The following is a 20,629-nucleotide window of genomic DNA, read 5'->3' as shown; positions in this document are numbered from 1 at the left end:
TAATCTAACCTAGGATTAACAGAGCAAGTGTTAAGAAAGACTATTAAATCATGGTAAGGGCTGGACAGAGGGGAGGGTAAGGGAAGGGAGGTAGCCTCGTGGGGAAAAGGAGGGTGTTTTATGTCCCAGGTAATTCAGCCTGGCTCTCTCTCTTTACTGGGTTATTTCAGTCATTACTCACTTCTCCATGACTTTTCCTAGTGAACTCAGATAAAAGAGATGCTTGAAATCAAACAGCCACTGAATAGGTATCTTTAGGGCTTAGCACCGTGTGATATCATGAAAGTAAAGAGAGATGAGAAAGGTTTGAAGAAATACCTCTGTATGATATTTTGTCATTTTTAACTCTGCAAGGAGATGAGGTCTAGGATCTTTATGCCTTCAGAATTATCCAGAAAGGTCCAAAGGAGGGAGCTTTGTTTATAAAGAACAGGTATTTCCTCCATTTTTATGACACTGGAAAGCCCTTCTTGGCTCTAGCGTCTGCTTGTGTTGGTCCGCTTGCCCGGAACACCTTTTCCTTGCTCTCCACCTCTCTCTTCAGGACTTTCCCTTCATGTCTCCCTTAGACACATGATCTGCAAGAAGCCGCTGAAAGCTGAGTTAGTGCCCTCCTGCTGGTCCCCACGGCATCTTTTTTCACCCTTAGCCCCTGTCATACTGTATCCTTATGGTCAGTGGGTCTCTCACCACCCAGACTGTAAGCACCATGAAGACAAGAGACTCTCTTTTATATATTGTAGCTCCCACTAGCACCCGGCCTCACGGTACTTACTAGGTACCCAGTAAAGTTTACTGAATGAACTAGTGAGAGGATGGGCGAAAGGGCGAATGGATGGGTGGGTAGATGGATGAATTATAGATCAGGGCTGAATTCTGTGCAGACAGTCAGTGCCCAGGGACTCAAAGCCCTACCTAGAGACTTAAAATCCTGAAGACCACCTTGCCTACTCTGGGGTGTATCTGGCCAGGGTGAAGGGGGAAGAGAGATTGAAGGAGTGAGACAGGAGTGGACAAGGTGACATTCTTGCCCCTCTTTCCCTCCATCAAGGCCCCCATCCTTCAGGCCTCTACTGACAAAAATAAGAGAATACGAAGTGCAATTCTGGTTTTCAAACAGCCTTAATGAATGAAACTTCTGATATTTTCCAGATGTCTTTTCTCTTTACTTAAACAGTGATTCCTCTTTCTTGCTGATAAGATTCTGGTGACCCAACATGGTAAGAGGCAGAAAGATAAGGTCTCCCTTCACACATCTCCCTTTGAAGTCTAGAGAAACTCTCTCCACTTAAAAAAAAAAAAAGGAAGAAAGAGAAAAAAGAATATTCAGTGAAGGGAGAGGTTTCTCTGAAGGAGACGTTGGAAGGAAATAAAATAGAAACTCCTTTACTTATCAGTTAGCAAAAGCAACTCCATAGTGTTTTCCTCAAAACTGTTCTTTACGTCTCCTGGTTTGTCACTTGTGCAGCAACAAGTTAGGCTGTGACTCAAGTTCCTTCCAGAGAATCTGCACAAGTCAGAGGATTGCTGAGCGCTCGGTACGCCGGCTGTGGCTGTTCTTGGACGGTTACAGCTTGGTGCCCCCTCTGCCCTGGGCTTCTTATCATGTGTCTACGGAGCTTCCACGGCAGAAGCCACCTCCTGAGTTCAGTGAGTCCAGAACATTCCATGAACAGGAAAATCCTATTCTGTTGTCCTGCCCAGCAGGCATCCACCTTAAGATCAAAAAGACATCTGCATCTTTCTCATTAAGAACCTCTCCTGACTCCATGTTCCTAGTCAGGAGATGTCTGCCTTGCTGCTCAGCTCTGCCCAGGGAGCAGTCACAGCTGGATAGGCAGCCTTTCAGATGCGTCGGATCACACAGTGGAGCTGCCCTTAGAATCTAGGGCAACACCCTGTAACCAGGTCTTCTGTCTGCTTGTAATGAAACCTGAAATAGTGTTCAAGGTAGAAACGTCTTGAGTGCATTCCAAGGGAGCATAATTAGTATTACTGGGAGGCCTCAGGGACCAGTGTGTGTGTGTGGGGGGGTGTTTCCCACAACTGGACAGTGTGGACCCTCCTGAGCACGAGGCACTGGACCATGAGCCGTGTCTCTTGTATCCTCTGTGTCCGGCTCGGTAAACATCTGAGGTTGATGACTGTAAAGGGAAGATAAAGAAAACATAGCCCTTCCCATGAAGGGATTTTTCGTGGAAGAAGCCATATTTAGGGAAAAGAAATACTACTCAATGAGAGGAAATGTGGAGTTTCAGAGAAAGTGTGGATTTTGGAGTTAGACCTCCTGGCCTGGTATCCTATTTAGTCACTTACAAGCTGTGTGACTCTGGGCAAGCTACTGAACATCTCTGAGCCTCAACATTTTTCATCTGTAAAATAGCAGTCATGTGGTGCACCTTGCAAAGAACAGGCACTCAATCAACAGAGGCCCTTTTTATTGCCATTCAGACAAACGTTCCACTGGTGTGGGATCAAGTCATCAGGGAAGGCTGAGTTAGCATGGTGGGCTGGTGAGATTTGGAGCAGACCTTAAAGGATGTTGGAATCAAGACGAGGGAGGAGGAGGAGGAAGTAGCACAGGCCAAGGGGTGATGCCAAAGTGCTTTTATAGAAAAGGTATTATTGTCAGATTATCCTGGAGAACTGGGCTTAGGGTCCTTGAAGGAGGGGGCCCCACTTCAGGTATAACACCAAAAGCCGTGATGTTCTCAAGGAAACACTTTCCAGTAAAGGGAGCCTGTGAGAAAACAGACTGCTCGTGACCCTTCTGTGTTTCATGTTTGTTTTCCTCATGGGAGGGCCATCTCCAAGCAGAGGTCTACCTCCAAAGACAGGGAGTTTCTCCGGTGAGGGAGGATGGCTCTGCCACTGTTTTCTTGAGAATTTGTGCTAATGAGTTAAGAGTAAAAGCCAGCGAAAATGCTGTGTGCTATTACAGCAAGTGTTACTCCTGGATCTCCATCGGTCTGGAATTTTTATGCAGTAGCAAGTTGCCAGCTTTGCAGTCCCAAAGTTTGCAGCTTTCTACCCAGATCCTTAAACACAGACACACACACCACAGTGCATGCCCCCAGTTCATTAGCCCTTGTGGGCACCGAGTTTCCTAGCACCAAAGAGAAACCCAACAGGTTTTTTCTTGATGAATGTATGTATTCCTCCCACTCTTCCCAAACCTGAATTATCTTCCCATGATAATTCTGTGTTTTTAAGAAGTAAAATGGAAGAAAAACTAGAGAGGGTAGAAAAGGACTGCCTGCCAGCGTATTCTGAGGTTTCTTTGGCTTCCAGGAAAAAAGGGCAGGACTTCAGATCCTGTGTGTGGTTTGAGGACAGACTGAGGCATGTGTTTTGATTTGAGGATCAAAACTGAAGCTCAAGTTGTAAACATTCTGTATTTTATTTTTTTCTAAGTGTAGCTTTGCTAAAATGCAGATGAAACATTTTGTTCTTGAGAGTTTCCAGGGATCTAGGAATATGCATGCCTATCAAACGACCCTCAGGTGCAATTATAACTGTACCTCTGTGTGTCTATATCGTCATTTTTTAAAAAAGCGGTCATTATTCAACTCAATGCCATGCTCATTGCCAGTCCTGAGGTTTCCCTGGGTAGGTTTGTTTGCATAACCTCTACTCAGCCGATTTTTCCCACAGGCCTCGGTAGCTAGCAGGCAGTCTCACTGATTTAAGTAAGAGACTTAATAAATAAAAGTGTGATAAACACCCTACTACGTGCCACACACTGAGCTAAGAGCTGGAGATAAAACCAACACAGGTTCTCCTGCCCTGAGGGGCCTCAGAGTAGAGAAGCCATGACAGCCCAGGGACTGAGTCCTGTAACAGGGAGAGAGGCCCCTCGAGGCCCTTCAGCAAAGGTTTCCTACAGGACGGGGCGCGCTGAGCCTTGCAGAGCGAGGAGGGCTTAAACTGGGGAAGAAGCCGGGGAGGAGCCTTCTGGGCGGGGAGAACCACACAGGGAAAGGCTGGGGGGAGAAAGAGCATCTGGTGTGAGGCACACAGGTCGTTATGGCCAGACTGCTTCTCCAGGGAGGGTGGGTCACTTCAGGTCACGCAGACACGTGGGGATGGACTCCTGCTTCCCGCTGGAAGCCAGGAGAATCTTCTTACATAGTCCTGCGTGGGTGGAACACTGGATGAATAAAAGAGACGGGATCCACTGGCTCCCAAGTCATAGACAAAGCATATTCATGCTTGAAAAAAAAATGAGTCGCTCTTTTAAAAAAGCTGTGGATACCAAGAAGGATGATCAGACTTCGTCCCAAGCTGCTAGAGGCTGGATCTCGCAAAAGTCACTTCCGGAGAAAACCACTCTTATTAGACACTTTATATTTTATTTTTATTGTTTCACTTTATGTACTTTATTTTTTTCTATCTTTATTTTTTATCGAAGTGTTGCTGACCCACAATCTTATTTTAGTCTCAGGTGTATAACATAGTGACTCAGGATTTTTATAGATTATATTCCATTTAAAGTTACTACAAAATAATGGCTCTATCTCCCTGTGCTGTGCATTATGTCCCTTGCTTATTCTTTACATAGTAGTTTGTATCTCTTAATCCCCTCCCTGTCTTGCTCCTCCCTGCCTCCCTGTCCCCACCGGTAATCACTGGTTTGTTCTCTACATCTGTGAGTCTGTTTCTCTTTTGTTATATATATTTGTTGTATTTTTTAGATTCCAAATATAAATTGTAACATACAGTATGCATCCTTCTCTGTCTTATTTCACTATGCATAATACCCTAGGTTCATCCATGTTCTTACAAATGGCAGAATTTCATTCTTTTTATGGCAGTTTTCCACTGTATATATATGCCACAGCTTCTTTATCTATTCTTCTGTTGATGGACACTTAGGTTGATTCCACATCCTGGCTATTGTAAATAATGCTGCTATGAACATTGGGGTGCATGTATCTTTTCAAATTAGTGTTTTTCATTTTCTTTGGCTATATACCCAGGACTAGAATTGTTGGATAAAAAGTAGTTCTATTTTTAGTTTTTTTGAGGAACCTCTATACTGTTTTCCATCGTGGTTGTGCCAATTTACACTTTCATCAACAATATACTAGGGTTCCTTTTCGCCACATCCTCGCCAACATTTGTCATTTGTAGACTTTGATGACAGCCGTTCTGACAGGTGTAAGGTGATATCTCATTGTGGTTTTGATTTGCATTTCTCTGATTGATAATTAGTGAGGTCGAGCATTTTCTCATTTTCTCTGTATCTTCTTTGGAAAAATGTCTATTCAGGTCCTCTGCCCATTTTTTAAATGTTTGTTTGTTGTTTTGATATTCAGATGTATGAGTGGTTTATATATTTTGAATATTAACCCCGATGGTTCATATCATTTACATATATTTTCTCTCATTTAGTAGGTTGTCTTTTCATTTTGTCAGTGGTTTCATTTGCTGTGCAAAAGTTTTTAAGTTTAATTAGGTCCCATTTGTTTATTTTTGCTTTTGTTTCTTTTGCCTTAGAAGACAATTCCTAGACATTTTAGAACGATAAACTTAAGTCCATAACCATAGAGAATCACTGCCTTCTGAGAATGAAAAAGAACAGTGGCTTTAATTTAACACTGCATCACTGACTTTCCTTATCATACACCATCAGGAAAATGCTGAAAAAAGTCTTCTTAGTAAATTATTATTTGGAAACCTTACTTAGGCATTTTTTTTTGCGAACTGATAAAGTACAGATTCACATGTCACTAAGGAGAAGCAGATTTTCAACCTTCTGTGGTGAACTCATGACAGCAAATACACTTGACTTTGCATCCCTTTTACGACTTTATGCATAGACTTGAGCTAGATGTTCTTTGCTGTGGAATCTCCTTCCAGATAAGTGAATCACACCTGCCAAGAATGGAAGGGAGTCTGATGAATGATGAAATTTTATAAATAATTGTTAAACCTCCACCTGTGGAAATTAATATAAAAAATAACACAGATTGGGGACTTCTGCAATACAAAAAATTTGAAATGAATGCCAAACAGTTTCTAAAACCTTCAAGACAGTACAGAACCACGAGGACAGTTAAGAACATACAGTTCTCAACCAAGTAAACTACCACCGGGGTTTACGACAAGTATGTTACACATTTTTCTAAAAGAATGGCATCTTCTCTGTATTTGATTTCATTTATACTTTCTGTTTCACTCTGTTTCCCTTATTCTGTAATGAAATGATCTGTTGTTGAAACTGAAAGATAAAATATGAGCAGGTATGTGTATTAATGCATTGATTTCCAAATCTTAGTTGTAGAGAAAATGGACAATGTTACAGGCGGCATGGAGACATCTCGCCAAACCTATGATGACAAGCTCACAGCAGTGGAGAGCGACCTGAAAAAATTAGGTAATCTGCAATGAGAGTGAACTATTAAGTTGGATCCCCTAACTCTACTTTGTATAAATAACCACAGCTTTTTAAATGACATTGTTATCAACTCACATTCACCCAGAAAGACATTAACACAACTGTCACCCAGATTTGAGTGAAGTGGCAATCAGTGTGTTAAACTTTCATGCTGTGCATTGAATCTCTTCTCATGATTTAACTCAAAGACTTTAAAATTTAAAAGTTAAGGCTAATTTTGGAGTTGAAATCCCATCCCCCTTCCAAAACACTGTTTTGTGCCAATTAACACCTAAAGACCAATCCTGATCAAAAAAGAACCACAAATACCCTTTATTAAAGGCTCTTTTATAAAATGCCCAGTAAATTTCTATTTGAAATATTTTAAACTGCATAGAAGAGTAGGAGTTAATTTTTAAAAATAAAAGATTCAAGCCTATTCTTATCCCATGATTTTTTTTCATTGTTTTAAAAAGGAATTTTGGTGAATTTAATAAACAGTAGGTTATTTTTTTCTTGATACCCTGCCCAGTGCTCTAGAAGCTGGTAAGTTCCCCCTCCTTCTCTGAGAAAAGTGTTCACCCAAGTTAGTCCGTCCTAGTACTCAGCACCGTTTCCAACTTCTGAGGACCTGGTTTTAACAGGGATGTGGATTCCAGGCAGAATAGTCTGCGTATCCCACAAGTTTTATATCTGAAATTGAGTGCATTCCAGTTAAGTCTCTTTGGGATCTGTAACCTCACCCGAGCACTTCTCCATCCCACTCCTCTGAGTAACACGCATGTCTTATTCCAGGGGACCAGACTGGGAAGAAAGCTCTAAGCACCAACTCAGAACTCTCCACCTTCAGATCGGACATTCTAGATCTTCGTCAGCAGCTTCGCGAGATTACAGAGAAGACCAGCAAGAACAAAGATACGCTGGAGAAGCTGCAGGCAAGCGGGGATGCACTGGTGGACCGGCAGAGTCAACTGAAAGAAACTTTGGAGAATAACTCTTTCCTCATCACCACTGTAAACAAAACCCTCCAGGCGTATAACGGTTACGTCACGGACCTGCAGCAAGACACGAGCGCGCTGCAGGGCAGCCTGCAGACCCAGATGTATTCTCACAGCGTGGTCGTCATGAACCTCAACAACCTGAACCTGACCCAGGTACAGCAGAGGGACCTCATCACGAACCTGCAGCGCTCCGTGGACGACACGAGCCAGGCGATCCAGCGAATCAAGAACGACTTCCAAAACCTGCAGCAGGTTTTCTTTCAAGCCAAGAAGGACACGGATTGGCTGAAGGAGAAAGTGCAGAGCTTGCAGACGCTGGCTGCCAATAACTCTGCCTTGGCCAAAGCCAACAACGACACCCTGGAGGATATGAATGGCCAGCTCAGCTCATTCGCAGGGCAGATGGACAACATCACCACGGCCTCCCAAGCCAATGAGCAGAACCTGAAAGACCTGCAGGAGGTACACAGGGATGCAGAGAACAGAACGGCTGTCAAGTTCAGCCAGCTGGAGGAGCGATTCCAGGTCTTCGAGTCGGATATTGTGAACATCATCAGCAACATTAGCTACACGGCCCACCACCTGCGGACGCTGACCAGCAACCTGAATGAAGTCAGGACCACGTGCACAGATACTCTGACCAAACACACGGATGATCTGACTTCCTTGAATAACACGCTGGCCAACATCCGTTTGGATTCTGTTTCTCTCAGGATGCAGCAAGATATGATGAGGTCAAGGTTAGACACTGAAGTGGCCAACTTGTCAGTGATTATGGAAGAAATGAAGCTGGTAGATTCCAAGCACGGTCAGCTCATCAAGAATTTTACGATACTACAAGGTAAGTGAGAATTCTGAATTTACATTTCTATTAGTTATCTATGGCTGTATAACAAATAACCCTAAAACTCATGGCATTTGAAATAACAAACATTTATTATCTCATAGTTTCTGTGGATCAGGGATTCAAGACGGCTTAGCTGGGTAATTCTGGCTCAGTGTCTCTCATGAGGTTATAGTTAAGATATTGGCCAGGGCTGTAGTCATCAGAAGCCTTCACAGGGGCAGAGGATTTGGTCCAAGATGGCTCACTCACATGGCTCTTGGCTTGTTGACTGTTGGCAGGAAGCCTTGATTCCTCACCAGGTGAAATCACTTGAGTGTCCTCACAGCATGGAAGCTGGCTGCCTCCAGAGCAAGCGATTCAAGAGAAAGAGCAGGAAGGAAGCCTTTCATGACCTACCCTCAGAAGTCACATACCATCCCTTCCATCGTAGTCTGTTCTTTAGAAACAGGTCACTAAGTCCATCCCATACCCAAGGGGGAGGGGAATTAAGCTCCATGTCTTGAAAGGAAGTGTAACTAAGAAATTGTGGACAGTGCTCAGAGGCATGTCATTAAATATTTGTTGGATAAAAGGTTGGTTAATTTGGATTTCCCCAGTGCCTAGCTATTTCAATGCCATTATAAATTCGGCTCCTTTGGAAGGAAGATTAATTTTTGTGTGTCATGGAGTTACCATTAAGAGATTCCTATTTCCAAGTATCAGAGCAGATGGATGGTTGGTCATCACAGTAACTGTAAGGCCATGACTTACAGAATCTGAGTTTTACCCACATCCTGGTCATCCCTATAAATTGAAAGTCTGTATCAGATGAAGTCTACTTGTCAAGCTTTGCAGCAACCACGTATGCATAGTCCTTTCAGTCATGAACTGTTTTCACAGGCTTTAAGTTGCACGTGCCGTCTGGAAGCTGCTATACTCAGCACTCTAGGGTATATAGAGAAGACCAGATGACCTTTGCCCTCGGGTAGCTTAAAATCAAGAGAATTTTAGGGCATCAAGGGCTACAAGCAAATGTAATCCTGATTTTCAAAAAGGCGATATGGGTAGATTCTACACACTATGTAGAATGGGGAATTTGTCTTCAAGCCCAAAAATATTTGAGGAGAGGTTATTAAAAGGATAACTTTTGAGCTTTCAGGAAAGCAATCATCATCAGAATGGGGTCACGAAGAATAAGGCAGGTGAACCTAATCTTATTTCCTCGCATTAACACAGTTATTTTATCATTTAAACTAGAAGAATGAAAAAATAGCATATTTCGATTTCACCAAGGCACTTGGCCGTGATACCCTCAAGAACAAGATGGAGCAATCACTGCTGGATTAGACCTAGTTGGATGGGTTTATTGGCTGCATTAGTTTTCTGTGCTGTATAGCAAATTACTACCAACTCAGCAGCTTCCAGCACCCACTTCTCATCTCACAGTCTCTGTGGTCAGGAATCTGGGCACGGCTTAGATGTACCCTTTGCTCAGGGTCTCACCAGGCTGCAGTCTCAGTGAGGGCCAGTGGTTGCATCAGAGGCTTGACTGGGGAACAATCCATTTCCACACTCCCTCAGGTTCTTGGCAGGATCCATCTGTTTGTAATCTGGATTTAAGATTGAGGTTCCTGTTTTCTTTTTCGCTGTCAGTTTCTAAAGGCCACCTCCAGTCCCTTGTCAAGTGGCCATCTCAAAACACCGTACCTTCTTCAAAGCAAGCAAGAGAGTCTCTCTCACTCCAGACTGCAAAGACAGAGTCTTATCGAGTGTAACCTAGTCAAGGGAGTGACCAGGTCACATCCTATCACCTTTGCCATATCCTATTGACTGGAAGCAAGTTACAGGTTCCATACTTAAGGGGAAGGGATCACAAGGACATGAGTCACTGGGAATCACCCTAGTATGCGGCTGCCATACTAGCTGAATGACTGAGTTAATGAGCTCCTGGGAGCCTGGAGGAAGATGTGGATGACCGTAATCCAATACTTACGTGACATGATACTGTAGACTAACTATGAGTGATAGAATCATAATCCAATGTGATCTGGAGAAGCTGGAACAGTAGAGAGGTAGCAACAGAATGAAACAGACAAGGAAGATGTAGAAAAACCTGCTCGTAGATGGAGAAGGTGTGTACGAAAAGCACGAGGGTTTTGGTTGACTGTAAGCAACTAAATGTGTTTGCTAGGGAAGCTAATGTGATCTTTGACTGTATTAATGAAAATATGATATCCAAGATGAGGGAGGTGATATCTTACTCCCTTCAGCAAAACCACTCCTGGAGGAGTGTATGCTAGGGAGCCCCTCTCAACAGGGGCGCTCACAGACCAGCATGCTCAGAAAAACATGACCAGAATGTTGGGGTCTAGAAACCACGTGCTGTGAAGAAGGACTGAAGGACCCAGGAACTTTAACCTATAGGAGAGACTGCTTGGTGGGGAGCAAGGCAGCTGTCTACAACTATTTAAAAGGCTATCATGTGGAAGAGATTTTCAGTGACATCTGAGGCACTCCGAGGGTGAAACAAAGACTAGTGGGTACTCATTAAAGATAAATTTTGGTTTTATAGAATGTTCCTTTTAAAAATTGGTATTGCCTGAAAATATAATGGCTTCCCTGGACAATCTGTGCACCCCGAGTCCAGAGGGGCCGGACAGTGCTGGTCAGAGATACTGTAGGTGTGAGTCATACTCTGAATAAGGGGTGGGCTTTCAAATGATAAGAAAGTTCTTCGGCGCTTGATTTCTTTTTTTTTTTTCCCTATTCTTTCCCAGCCTAAATTCAGAATGAGGGCACATCTGCTGAGATGTGCAAACTCATAAAGTAAGAGCTTTCTAAATGTCTGTTGAAGGGTAATACCTCAATCTTATCACGGTATTCTGGGTATCTTCTAGCTATAAATTTCATAGTTCTATTATTCCATGAGTTTAATTGTTAATGTCTCTTTGACAATGAAATTCCTGAACTAGTTTATGAACGGTGTGGCTTGTCAGCTAAGGAAGTGTATGAAAAGCTCATAGTTGAAGACTCAGAGCCTGGCTTTAAATTAGTTCCTGTTTCCACTGTTCTGATTATTTTTATCAGCTAATATTGAGTATGAGTGTAATGAGAGCCTTTCACAAACTATCCTTTTGAGTCCTGACACCCACCCTGTAAGGCAGGTACTTAGAAAGTCACCACCAGTTTATAGATGAGGAAACGTAAGGCTTAGAGAGGCTTAAGGAACTTGCTTAAATTTATGAAAATGTTAAGTGCTAAGCAGCTGAGGACAGGCTGAGTGGTGCAGAGCCCACGCTGCGAACCCCGTCGCTGGCCAAGGAAAGGGCCTATCCCTCCTCCCTGCCCTGGGGGGAGGGAGGTAACTATGTTTGTTTGTTAGTTTAATTAATTAATTTTTTAGTTTTACTAGGTATAATTGTTATAATTTGACTGCACATATACAATATATTGCATGTAAATACATATATATAATATACTGCACATTTTTTTTAGTTTACATATATGTACTAATCATTGTTTCTAAGAACAGATTAGAGCTTCAGCTTTTTAAACTTACAGTTATCAAAGGAGTAAAGCCAACCACAAAATAAGAGTCAACAGAATGTGGTAATCCAGTCATAAAGGACAGTCAGATGTGCTTACACATGTTAAAAAAATCAAATATCTAAGCTATAAATAATAAGTAGTTCATCTGTGTCCTTTTTTTTTTTTAAGATTCCACATATAAGTGATATCATATGGCATTTTTCTTTCTCTTTCCGGCCCACTTCACTTAGAATGACGATCTCCAGGTCCTTCCATGTTGCTGCAAATGGCATTATTTTATTCTTTTTTATGGCTGAGTGGTATTCCATTGTATAAATATGACACATCTTTATCCAGTCATCTGTCTATAGACATTTAGGTTGTTTCCATGTCTTGGCTATTGTAAATAGTGCTGCTATGAACATTGGGGTTCTTGTATCTTTTTGAATTAACATTCCTTCTGGATATATGCCCAAGAGTGGGATTGCTGGATCATATGGTAAGTCTATTTTGAGTTTTTTGAGGAATCGCCAAACTGTTTTCCGTGATGGCTGCACCAAACTACATTCCCACCAACTGTGTAGGAGGGCTCCCTTTTCTCCACAGCCTTGCCAGCATTTATCGTTTGTGGACTTTTTAATGATGGCCATTCTCAGTGGTGTGAGGTGATACCTCACTGTAGTTTTGATTTGCATTTCTCTGATAATTAGTGATATTGAGCATTTTTTCATATGTCTATTGGCCATTTGTATGTCTTCATTGGAGAATTGCTTGTTTAGGTCTTCTGCCCATTTTTGGATTGGGTTGTTTGTTTTTTTTCTTATTAAGTTGTATGAGCTGTTTAATTTATATTCTGGAAATTAAGCCCTTGTCAGTCTCATCTTTTGCAAATATTTTCTCCCATTCCATAGGTTGTCTTTTTGTTTTGCTTCTCTCAGCTTCTTATTCCCTTCTTTCATGAGATCTGGAAATTAGCATGTTGGTATTTTGTGTTGACTGTGGGAGTCCATGTTTTTATGCTGTTCTTAAAATAAGCCACAATTCTATGTGGGATGGGTGGGGACACTCAAGGACAACTTCATTTCAGAGGGAAATAGCTGAATACCATTAACCACCAGACCCCAGAAGGAAATATGATTAATGAAAAGCTGTCACCCCAAGTAAGGGAGGTCTTGGATTCATGTCAGGAGGGGAAGAGAGAGTTGTGTGTCGGTGGAATTCTGGAGGGAATACAACTCCCTGCCACATGGGTCGAGCCAAACATTGAGTGTGGGAGTCCCACCGACCCCTCATCTTCCCAGCACCGCTGCCCTGCCAGCCTGAAAGGCTCTCTGCTTCTGTCGGAAGAATAAGAACATGAAGACTGTTACACTTACTTGTATAGAATAGTGAGATCTCAGAATCTGTAAGATTCTGCAAAGCAGAGTATTTGAGAACAGTGTCCTCCAAGATGCATTCATTTCTACATGAGAAGCCCTGAATTCCTGTCCCAGCTCCACCACCAGATGATGACTGTCCATATCTTACTGCCCTGGATAGATCTGACCCGAGTAGCTGAGTAACCTTGAACAAAGAACTTGGTGTCTCTGGTCCTGCATGTCCTCAGATGAGCTGTGGGAATACTGTGTGACAGATGTAACATAATGTATGTGAAAGGACCTCCGACTGTCATTTACCGTACAAATCCTGGTAGTGGTGTATTTGTGTGACATCCTGGTTACACTTGAGAACTTAGAGAAAAAACAATCGCATGTTAAGTGAGCTTCCTTCTGGAACAGAAGGGATGAGCAAGCGTTTGCCTTCCTTCCCCCAGCCCCCTCCCTGCCTTTTTTAGGGGGCACTGCTTTTTCCTCCTTTGGTGGAAAATGGTGTCTTTCTTTCTCCCTTGCCAATCAGATGATCCACCTGTTTTTCCCTCTAGTCCACCAGCCCTGTTTGCATGGTTATACTCACTGGGGTAAAAATGAAAAGACCCCCCCCCTCAGCGCTGGCCCCACGAGCACCTCCCACGAGACCCCCACCCCTCTGAGCTGGCCCCTGGGGAGGCTTGGCCCTGAGGACCGCGGTGTTCCCGCAGCACTGGTGGAGGGGACAGGAGTGCCGGGGGGACGCAGCAGAGAGCAGAGGCTGGGCTGGTGCCGGGAGAGGATTACAGGACAGTGCCTCTCAACACTCGATGGCATCTTCTTGGCCCAGTTGAGTTCCGTATCCCATACCTTACATTGTGCCTGTCATAGGACAGGTCATTAGTATTTGTCAAATCAATGGAAAGAGCAAATAAGTAGGAGGGCATCCCCATCCCAACCTGCACAGCCTTTCTGCTGGTGACAGAACAGTCCCAGGTGACCAGTGGCATCGGGGATTTCATGTTTAAACCATTTTGTCTTTTTTTTTAATTGAAGTACAGTTAGTTTACAATGTTGTGTCAATTTCTGGTGTACAGCATAATGTTTCAGTCATACAAATATATACATATATTTGTTTTCATATTCCTTTTCATTGTAGGTTACTACAAGATACTGAATATAGTTCCCTGTGCTATACAGTAGAAACTTGTTTATCTGTTTTATATACAGTAGTTAGTATCTACAAATCTCCAACTCCCAATTGATCTCTAACCACCCTGGTAATAACCATTTTTTTTTTTTTATGTTTTAGGTCCTCCTGGCCCCAGGGGTCCAAAAGGCGACCGAGGGCAGCAGGGCCCCCCAGGTCCCACTGGCAACAAGGGACAGAAAGGAGAGAAGGGGGAGCCCGGGCCGCCGGGCCCCGCCGGTGAGAGGGGCCCAGTCGGGCCGGTCGGCCCCCCTGGAGAGCGCGGCGGCAAAGGCTCCAAGGGCTTGCAGGGCCCCAAAGGCTCCCGCGGGTCCCCCGGGAAGCCCGGCCCTCAGGGCCCCAGTGGGGACCCAGGCCCTCCGGGCCCACCGGGCAAGGATGGACTCCCGGGCCCCCAGGGCCCCCCTGGCTTCCAGGGACTGCAGGGCACCGTGGGGGAGCCTGGGGTGCCCGGGCCACGGGGGCTCCCGGGCTTGCCTGGGGTGCCAGGTATGCCGGGCCCCAAGGGGCCCCCAGGGCCCCCGGGCCCAGCGGGGGCGGCGGCGCCCCTGGCCCTGCAGAGCGAGCCCACCGCCGCGCCCGAGGCCAACGGTGAGTGTCCGCCCCGGGGGGGCGGGGCGTGCTCGCGGTGGGCGGCCCCCAGCGGCGCCCCTACACCCGGTTTCATTTGGCAGCGGAGGCATCGTGGGGGGCAGGCCCCGGCGCCAGGGGCGTCCCTCAGGCACATGTGTTCTCTGCAAACAGCCCAGGCTCCCCAGCGCTTGTTTATTTAGCTGAGTCAGGTCCTCAGCTCGTCCCAAACGTTCCCTTTGGGGGACCCCAAGGCTGGCCACCCCCGACCCATCCTGTCCCCATTCGGTGCCCTTCACCTGGGACGGACATCACCTCCCTGAGTTAACACGCAGATGGAACTTCCCGTTGCTGCAGCCCAGATCGCATTTCTTTCTGAGAGGGTATCACGCTGCCTTCTAGTCCTTTGGTAATGAAACCTTTGGTAAAACCCTAAATGCTGGGTTTGCATCCAGGCCTATTTTCCTCTGCTTTGACCCACACGCGATTCCACTCGATTTCCTTCAATACAGCGTAGCCGTCTTGGTTCCGTGAGCCCAGTGCTGGTCCTGGGCTCTCCCAGCCACTTGTTTATAGGCTCCATGTGATTCCAGGCTGACGCGGAACATCTGTGCCTGTGGCTGCTTGTTATTTCTGTCATTGTGAAGGCTGATCCAGACGCAGAGGAACAAAGACCCAGTGTGGATACTTTCCAGATTATGTCGTTCTAACTACTGTGTGTTCTGTAGGCCGCTTCCCTCAGCTGGTCTCTGCTCCCACATGTCCGCGAACGTCAGTCACGGTCAAGCAGGGCTGTGGTGTGGCCTCAGCCACAGCTGAGGAAAGCCACAGTGATTTTTTTCTGTGTGTGTGTGTGTGTGTGTGTGTGTGTGTGTGTGTGTTTTAATCAGTATTTTTAAACTTTGCATTCCTAGGCTGCCCGCCTCACTGGAAGAACTTCACGGACAAATGCTACTATTTTTCGGTTGAGAAAGAAATTTTTGAGGATGCAAAACTTTTCTGTGAAGAGAGGTCCTCACACCTTGTTTTCATAAACTCGAGAGAAGAACAGGTATGTTGGCAGCTCACTTATCGTTGGGGAAAACTGTCATTTAAAAATTGTTTCCGTCTGGGCAGTGCATGCTTCTGGGGGAGTCAAGGACATCGAGCATCATTGTCACATCAACACAGACGGCCACGTTACAGGATGTGGGCTTCCTCCAGTGACAAGAAATGTTCTTGCTGTGGGAATTAGGTCCTTTTGCTTCCACCTGGAAGATCTTGCTTTATTAAGCCTGGAGGTGTGTGGCTCTTCCCAGTGGCTTTCAAAAGAGCCGTAACTCTAAGGAGAAGCCTGCGGGCGGCACCAGGCCCCTGTGGAGAGAGGCAAAGAGCCATGACTCCTGTAGGGGTGGCGTGGGGTGCAGGGAGCCAGACATATGGCCTCAGCAGGGTTAGGAAAGGCAGTGCCGAGCCTGCACGTGATAATGACGGTGACCCCTACCAGGGCCCTACTGTGTGCCTGGCCCCATTCGGGGCATTTTTTCCTGTAAACCTCACAACAACCCTGGAGCCTATGGGTAATTTATCCCCATCTTACAGATAAGAAAACTGAGGCTCTGCCAAGTTCGAATGATTAATTTGTGAGACAAGTAAATGCAGAGCTGAGACCGAAACTGAGGCTCATCTCGCAGCAATACCAGTGCTTTCTTTCCTGCCACACTGCTCAGTGGCCTCCTCCCTTTTCCTGAAGCATCTCTGGCAGACATACCCTGAAAACAGATGCTTCCACAGTAACTGATGGGGAATGAGCATCCAGAGGATGGTGGTCAGGCACCTGGGCTTCAGGACCTAGAGACCTGGGCCTGATCCCAGCTCAGCTTCTCACCATCTTTCTTAGCTTGGTGGCTGTAACAGCTCAAAAACACATTACATGGGACACGCTGGCTGTGGGACCCAGCCCAGAAGAAGAGCTCATTAGTGCCATGGCTGTTACTGTTACTGGGACACGGGAGGGCCAGTGGTGGATGGGGGTGGAGCCTGGCAGGGTTCACTGAGTGGTCTGGATAGTCTAGTGGAGAAAGAACATCACTTAATATCACTTACAAACTCAAAAGAGGGGGAAAAAGGTTTTCAAAACAGTGCAGAACAAGTGCAATAAAAAGAGGTCAGCAAAGGCAGTGCACACGTCCTGACAAACATCCTCCTGTAAACTGTCCTTCTTTTCTAAATGTTGAAGGAAATTCCCCCAGACACCCATTCAAGAAATAGTAATGCACTGTCTCTGGGTTTTTTTTTCAGCAATGGATAAAAAAGCAGATGGTAGGGAGAGACAGCCACTGGATTGGCCTCACTGACTCGGAGCAGGAAAACGAATGGAAGTGGCTGGACGGGATGTCTCCAGAGTACAAGTGAGTCTCAGAAACTTCAAGACTGGTGTCAGGCTCTCACGGGTCTGTGTTTTCACCTCTTGCCAGACTGACTCCCTCTGGTTTCTTCCTTAACAACCTCATGTTCTGCGTGTCCCTGAAACTGAGGCTCCTGGTACCAGTCGCATCTTTATTTCCAACCAGGGAAATTATGGTTGAGAATCAATATGCTATAAAGTAGGGTTTTTCTTTTTCTTTTTATGACGTGATGTTTTTTCATTTATGTGCTAAAAAAAACCCACCAGAGACTCATCAAACCACACAGGGTGGTCCTTGTGGCCCAGCATACTCTTTAAACGCCGCTCTGAAGGCCAAAGATGGTCCAAGCTCACCTAGCCGTGTTTCGGACTAGGGCCAGGCCCTCCCTTCACGATGACACTGTCGGTGCCCTGATGCTGGTTGTGCTCCTGACCAGAGTGTGGGGGTGAACTACAAGTGTATGACTCTCCTACACATGGGAAATTCAAGTGCACCACACGAGCAAAGGCATTTCTGAGACAACCATCTCCTACAGGTTTGAAGAGTCCCTGTAAGTCCAATGTGATCTGAGTCCTATAAAGGCAGCAACAAAGAACAGAAGCACTTTCTAGAACCTCCTTGGAGCTCTCAGGGGCAAAGACAGATGTCACCACGAGCCTCCTCCGACCCTGGTATCCACTCCGCCCTGATCCTCCCCTGGGGTCGGAAGTTGACTAAATTGTGACCGTTTAAATTTCAATCCTTCATCCTACTCCTGCTTTGCCTCTAATGGATGTGAAAGTATGCAACTCACTCTACCCGATGGTGCAGAATTTATAAAAAACCCACCTGTGAACACCTTTCCTTTGCTGGGGGCAGAGAAGTCAGGTCCTGCAGAGGCCCGGGCAGGCGCGAGGATATCTCGGCTTCGGGGAGGCGTCCCGAGCACAGAGGCAGCGCAGCCTCCACGGCACCGGGAGAGGAGAAAGCCAGGGCGTTTCAGGTCTAAGGCAGCGCCTCAGGCGTTGAGGCTGGATCTGCAGCGGTCAAGGGCGGGGAGCAGGGGGTGGAGGGGCCGGGTTGGTTCTGTGTGCCTGTGCCTGTGGGTAGACACACAGGCTTCTTTATACTTTTGAACCATCCGCGTGAAAAGCATTAGAGGATATAGGTGGAAACCAGAATAAAGCCGTTTCTTTAAAAAAAAGAGGGACCAAGGGGGAACATTTGAAGATTTTAGGTCTGCTCCAGAGGTGAGCCTCAGCCTGCCCCCAGGGCAAACGGAGACCTGCCCACGGGCCCAGCAGCATCCTGTCTGCTCCCTGTGCACCTGCCGGGGGAGAGGAAGCCACAGCACACCCTGGGCTCGGGAGTCTGGCCGACAGCCCAGGGAGGGCGCCCAGCCCAGCAGACCTGGGAGCACTCAAAACCGTTGTGAGAGTTGTCTCTAAAACTGGAGCACTGGAGGGTTGGAGGTGGAGGCAGGAGACGGAGACTACTTAGGGAAGGATAAATCTGTGACTCTGACACTCAAGAGTTCCAGGATCTCTTTCTTTTTAAGGGAGTCAGCGGGGAGCTTAAAAAAAAATTCTATCTCTTCCATTTTTCTCACGGCCATAAATGCACAAAAGGTCTGGGTTAGACTCACTCAGAAACTCAATCTTAAGCCCTCCTCCAAGAAAAAGCTGGATTGGCCCACATGCAATGGACTGAGCAGGAACATTACTGTCTTGCCAGCTCTCCCAAGGTGGAACTTTCTCTTCTTTCCTGGGCTCCAGCAAGAATGATGTGATTTGGGAGGAGAGCCCCAGCACTGGTACCTGGGACCCGAGAAGGATTACATTACCAGACATCTTCCCGGGAGCTCTGTCCGCAGCCCCAGCCACCCGGGGGCCCCTGCGCCCCAGCCACAGCCCAGACTGCACTTCTCGCCTTCCACCCAAAGGAATACACAGACGTGTAAAAATCCCTGGGATCAAATTTTAAAAGCAAGAATAAATTAGGCAGACATATTATGAGGCCTCAATAGCCGAAGGCTAATTGAACTTGACATGTAATAATAAACACTGCACAGACTAGAAAAAGAGCCAGCGAGGGGAGAGCGAGGGGAGAGAGTGCGTGCCCTGAAGCCGATGAGGTCTGGGTTCCAGGCCTTGACCCGGCACTCAACAGCTGCTGACCTCGTGCGAGTTACTCAGCTGTGTGGAGTCTCCCTGCCTTCATCTAGAAATGAAGACACCCTACGTCGGTATTGCGAAAATTAAATGAGATTTTATATATACATCTCTCTCAAGCCTGGAGCACGGTGAGCCCATGGGAGGGGCTCAGGGAAAATGCCCTCTGCTGGTGTTGGTCTTGTTGCTCATATTGTCCTTCTCATCATTTTCATACTAGTCAGTAACTGCAGAACAGCACCGCCTAGCAGTTCTGTGTCATCCCATGTCCCGACTGAGATGCCACTCACAGTATCGCACTCACATCTCACGACAGCATCACGAAGAAGACACGACGAACGTTGCTCCGTGTGTCTGACAGAGTGGCACCGGCTGTGGTCACTAGAGAGAACTCTTCCACTGTTCAGACCCTGTAATGGGAGAAAATTCTACAGCAAACAAGCACTTCTCACGGCTAAGATTTTCCTGTTTTGAGGCCAGGCTCTTACCAGCAGAAGTTTCTTGGCTATGAAGCCTCAGTCAATCTTGTGGTGGATGAGAAAGTACTAAGTTGTGAGGTTGGAAGGCGCTAGTCCCAAGATTGCAAGTCTGTACTCTGCCTCCGTTAGGATAAACCCAGGCACTGAAATTCTTCTCCAAAATATGTTCATGCTGTTTATCTGAGATGTTCTGTTCTATTACAAGCATGCAGACTGGGGGGAGTTGCCACAAATCACTCCATGTGATTTTAGCTTTTCCAAAGAGGTGCTTTGAGATTCAGTCTATGGGACAAATTGCCCCTGCAGCCTGGCTTCAGGCTACCCCATCACCCGTCCACGCTGGACCTACCTGAGTCACTCCACTCACAGCCACAGAACCACCTTCTACCTTTAGTTCTGAAGGAACACTGTGCACCATATATGAATTCCAATGACCTGGAAAAAACAAATGGAGAATGGTGATAATGATGATCTCCTTTCTTATCAATCAGTTATCTTTCTGTCTCGTCTGTAAACCCCTTTTATCTACTTAAAATGACAAGGAAATGCAAGGGGGAAATATCAGACAGGTCTTCTATGAGAATGCCTATTTAGGCAATTTCCCAATTAGCTGGAAGATAAAGAATATCAAATGTCCCATCACAATGCATCCAAGGATCACCATCTCAAATTCAGTAAATAAATCAGAGTAGAACCCCCTCATGTTACTGCAGAAATGAAAGAAATGTCTATCGACATCAGACTGCTATGATT

General features: G+C 45.8%; 1 protein-coding gene and 1 long non-coding RNA gene across 3 annotated transcripts in view; one reads left to right on the top strand and one right to left on the bottom strand.

Annotated features, from left to right (window-relative positions):
- The window catches only part of COLEC12 (collectin subfamily member 12), a 153,706-nt gene that overhangs the window by 127,578 nt on the left and 5,499 nt on the right, over positions 1-20,629 (top strand). Inside the window, exons 4-8 of the mRNA XM_072949145.1 lie at positions 6,281-6,379; positions 7,175-8,221; positions 14,393-14,881; positions 15,775-15,911; positions 17,141-17,250. Of these exons, the coding sequence (XP_072805246.1) occupies positions 6,281-6,379; positions 7,175-8,221; positions 14,393-14,881; positions 15,775-15,911; positions 17,141-17,250 (1,882 nt within the window). The remainder of the gene's footprint in view (positions 1-6,280; positions 6,380-7,174; positions 8,222-14,392; positions 14,882-15,774; positions 15,912-17,140; positions 17,251-20,629) is intronic.
- The window catches only part of LOC140689017 (uncharacterized), a 30,606-nt gene continuing 28,235 nt past the window's right edge, over positions 18,259-20,629 (bottom strand). The window contains exons 2-5 of one of the 2 annotated variants that reach the window (XR_012063879.1): positions 20,226-20,311; positions 19,702-19,807; positions 18,872-19,043; positions 18,259-18,326 (exon numbers count right to left, since the gene is read on the bottom strand). This is a non-coding gene — a long non-coding RNA (uncharacterized lncRNA). Of the gene's footprint in view, positions 18,327-18,871; positions 19,044-19,387; positions 19,808-20,225; positions 20,312-20,629 lie in introns of those variants that run through there. The other variant, XR_012063878.1, reaches the window with a different exon arrangement.

The sequence above is a fragment of the Vicugna pacos genome, chromosome 24, assembly GCF_048564905.1.
Source record: "Vicugna pacos chromosome 24, VicPac4, whole genome shotgun sequence".
In the NCBI taxonomy this organism is placed as follows: Eukaryota; Metazoa; Chordata; class Mammalia; order Artiodactyla; family Camelidae; genus Vicugna; species Vicugna pacos.
The sequence above is the reverse complement of the archived record's forward strand: the minus strand, read 5'-3'. Positions and strand labels throughout refer to the sequence as shown.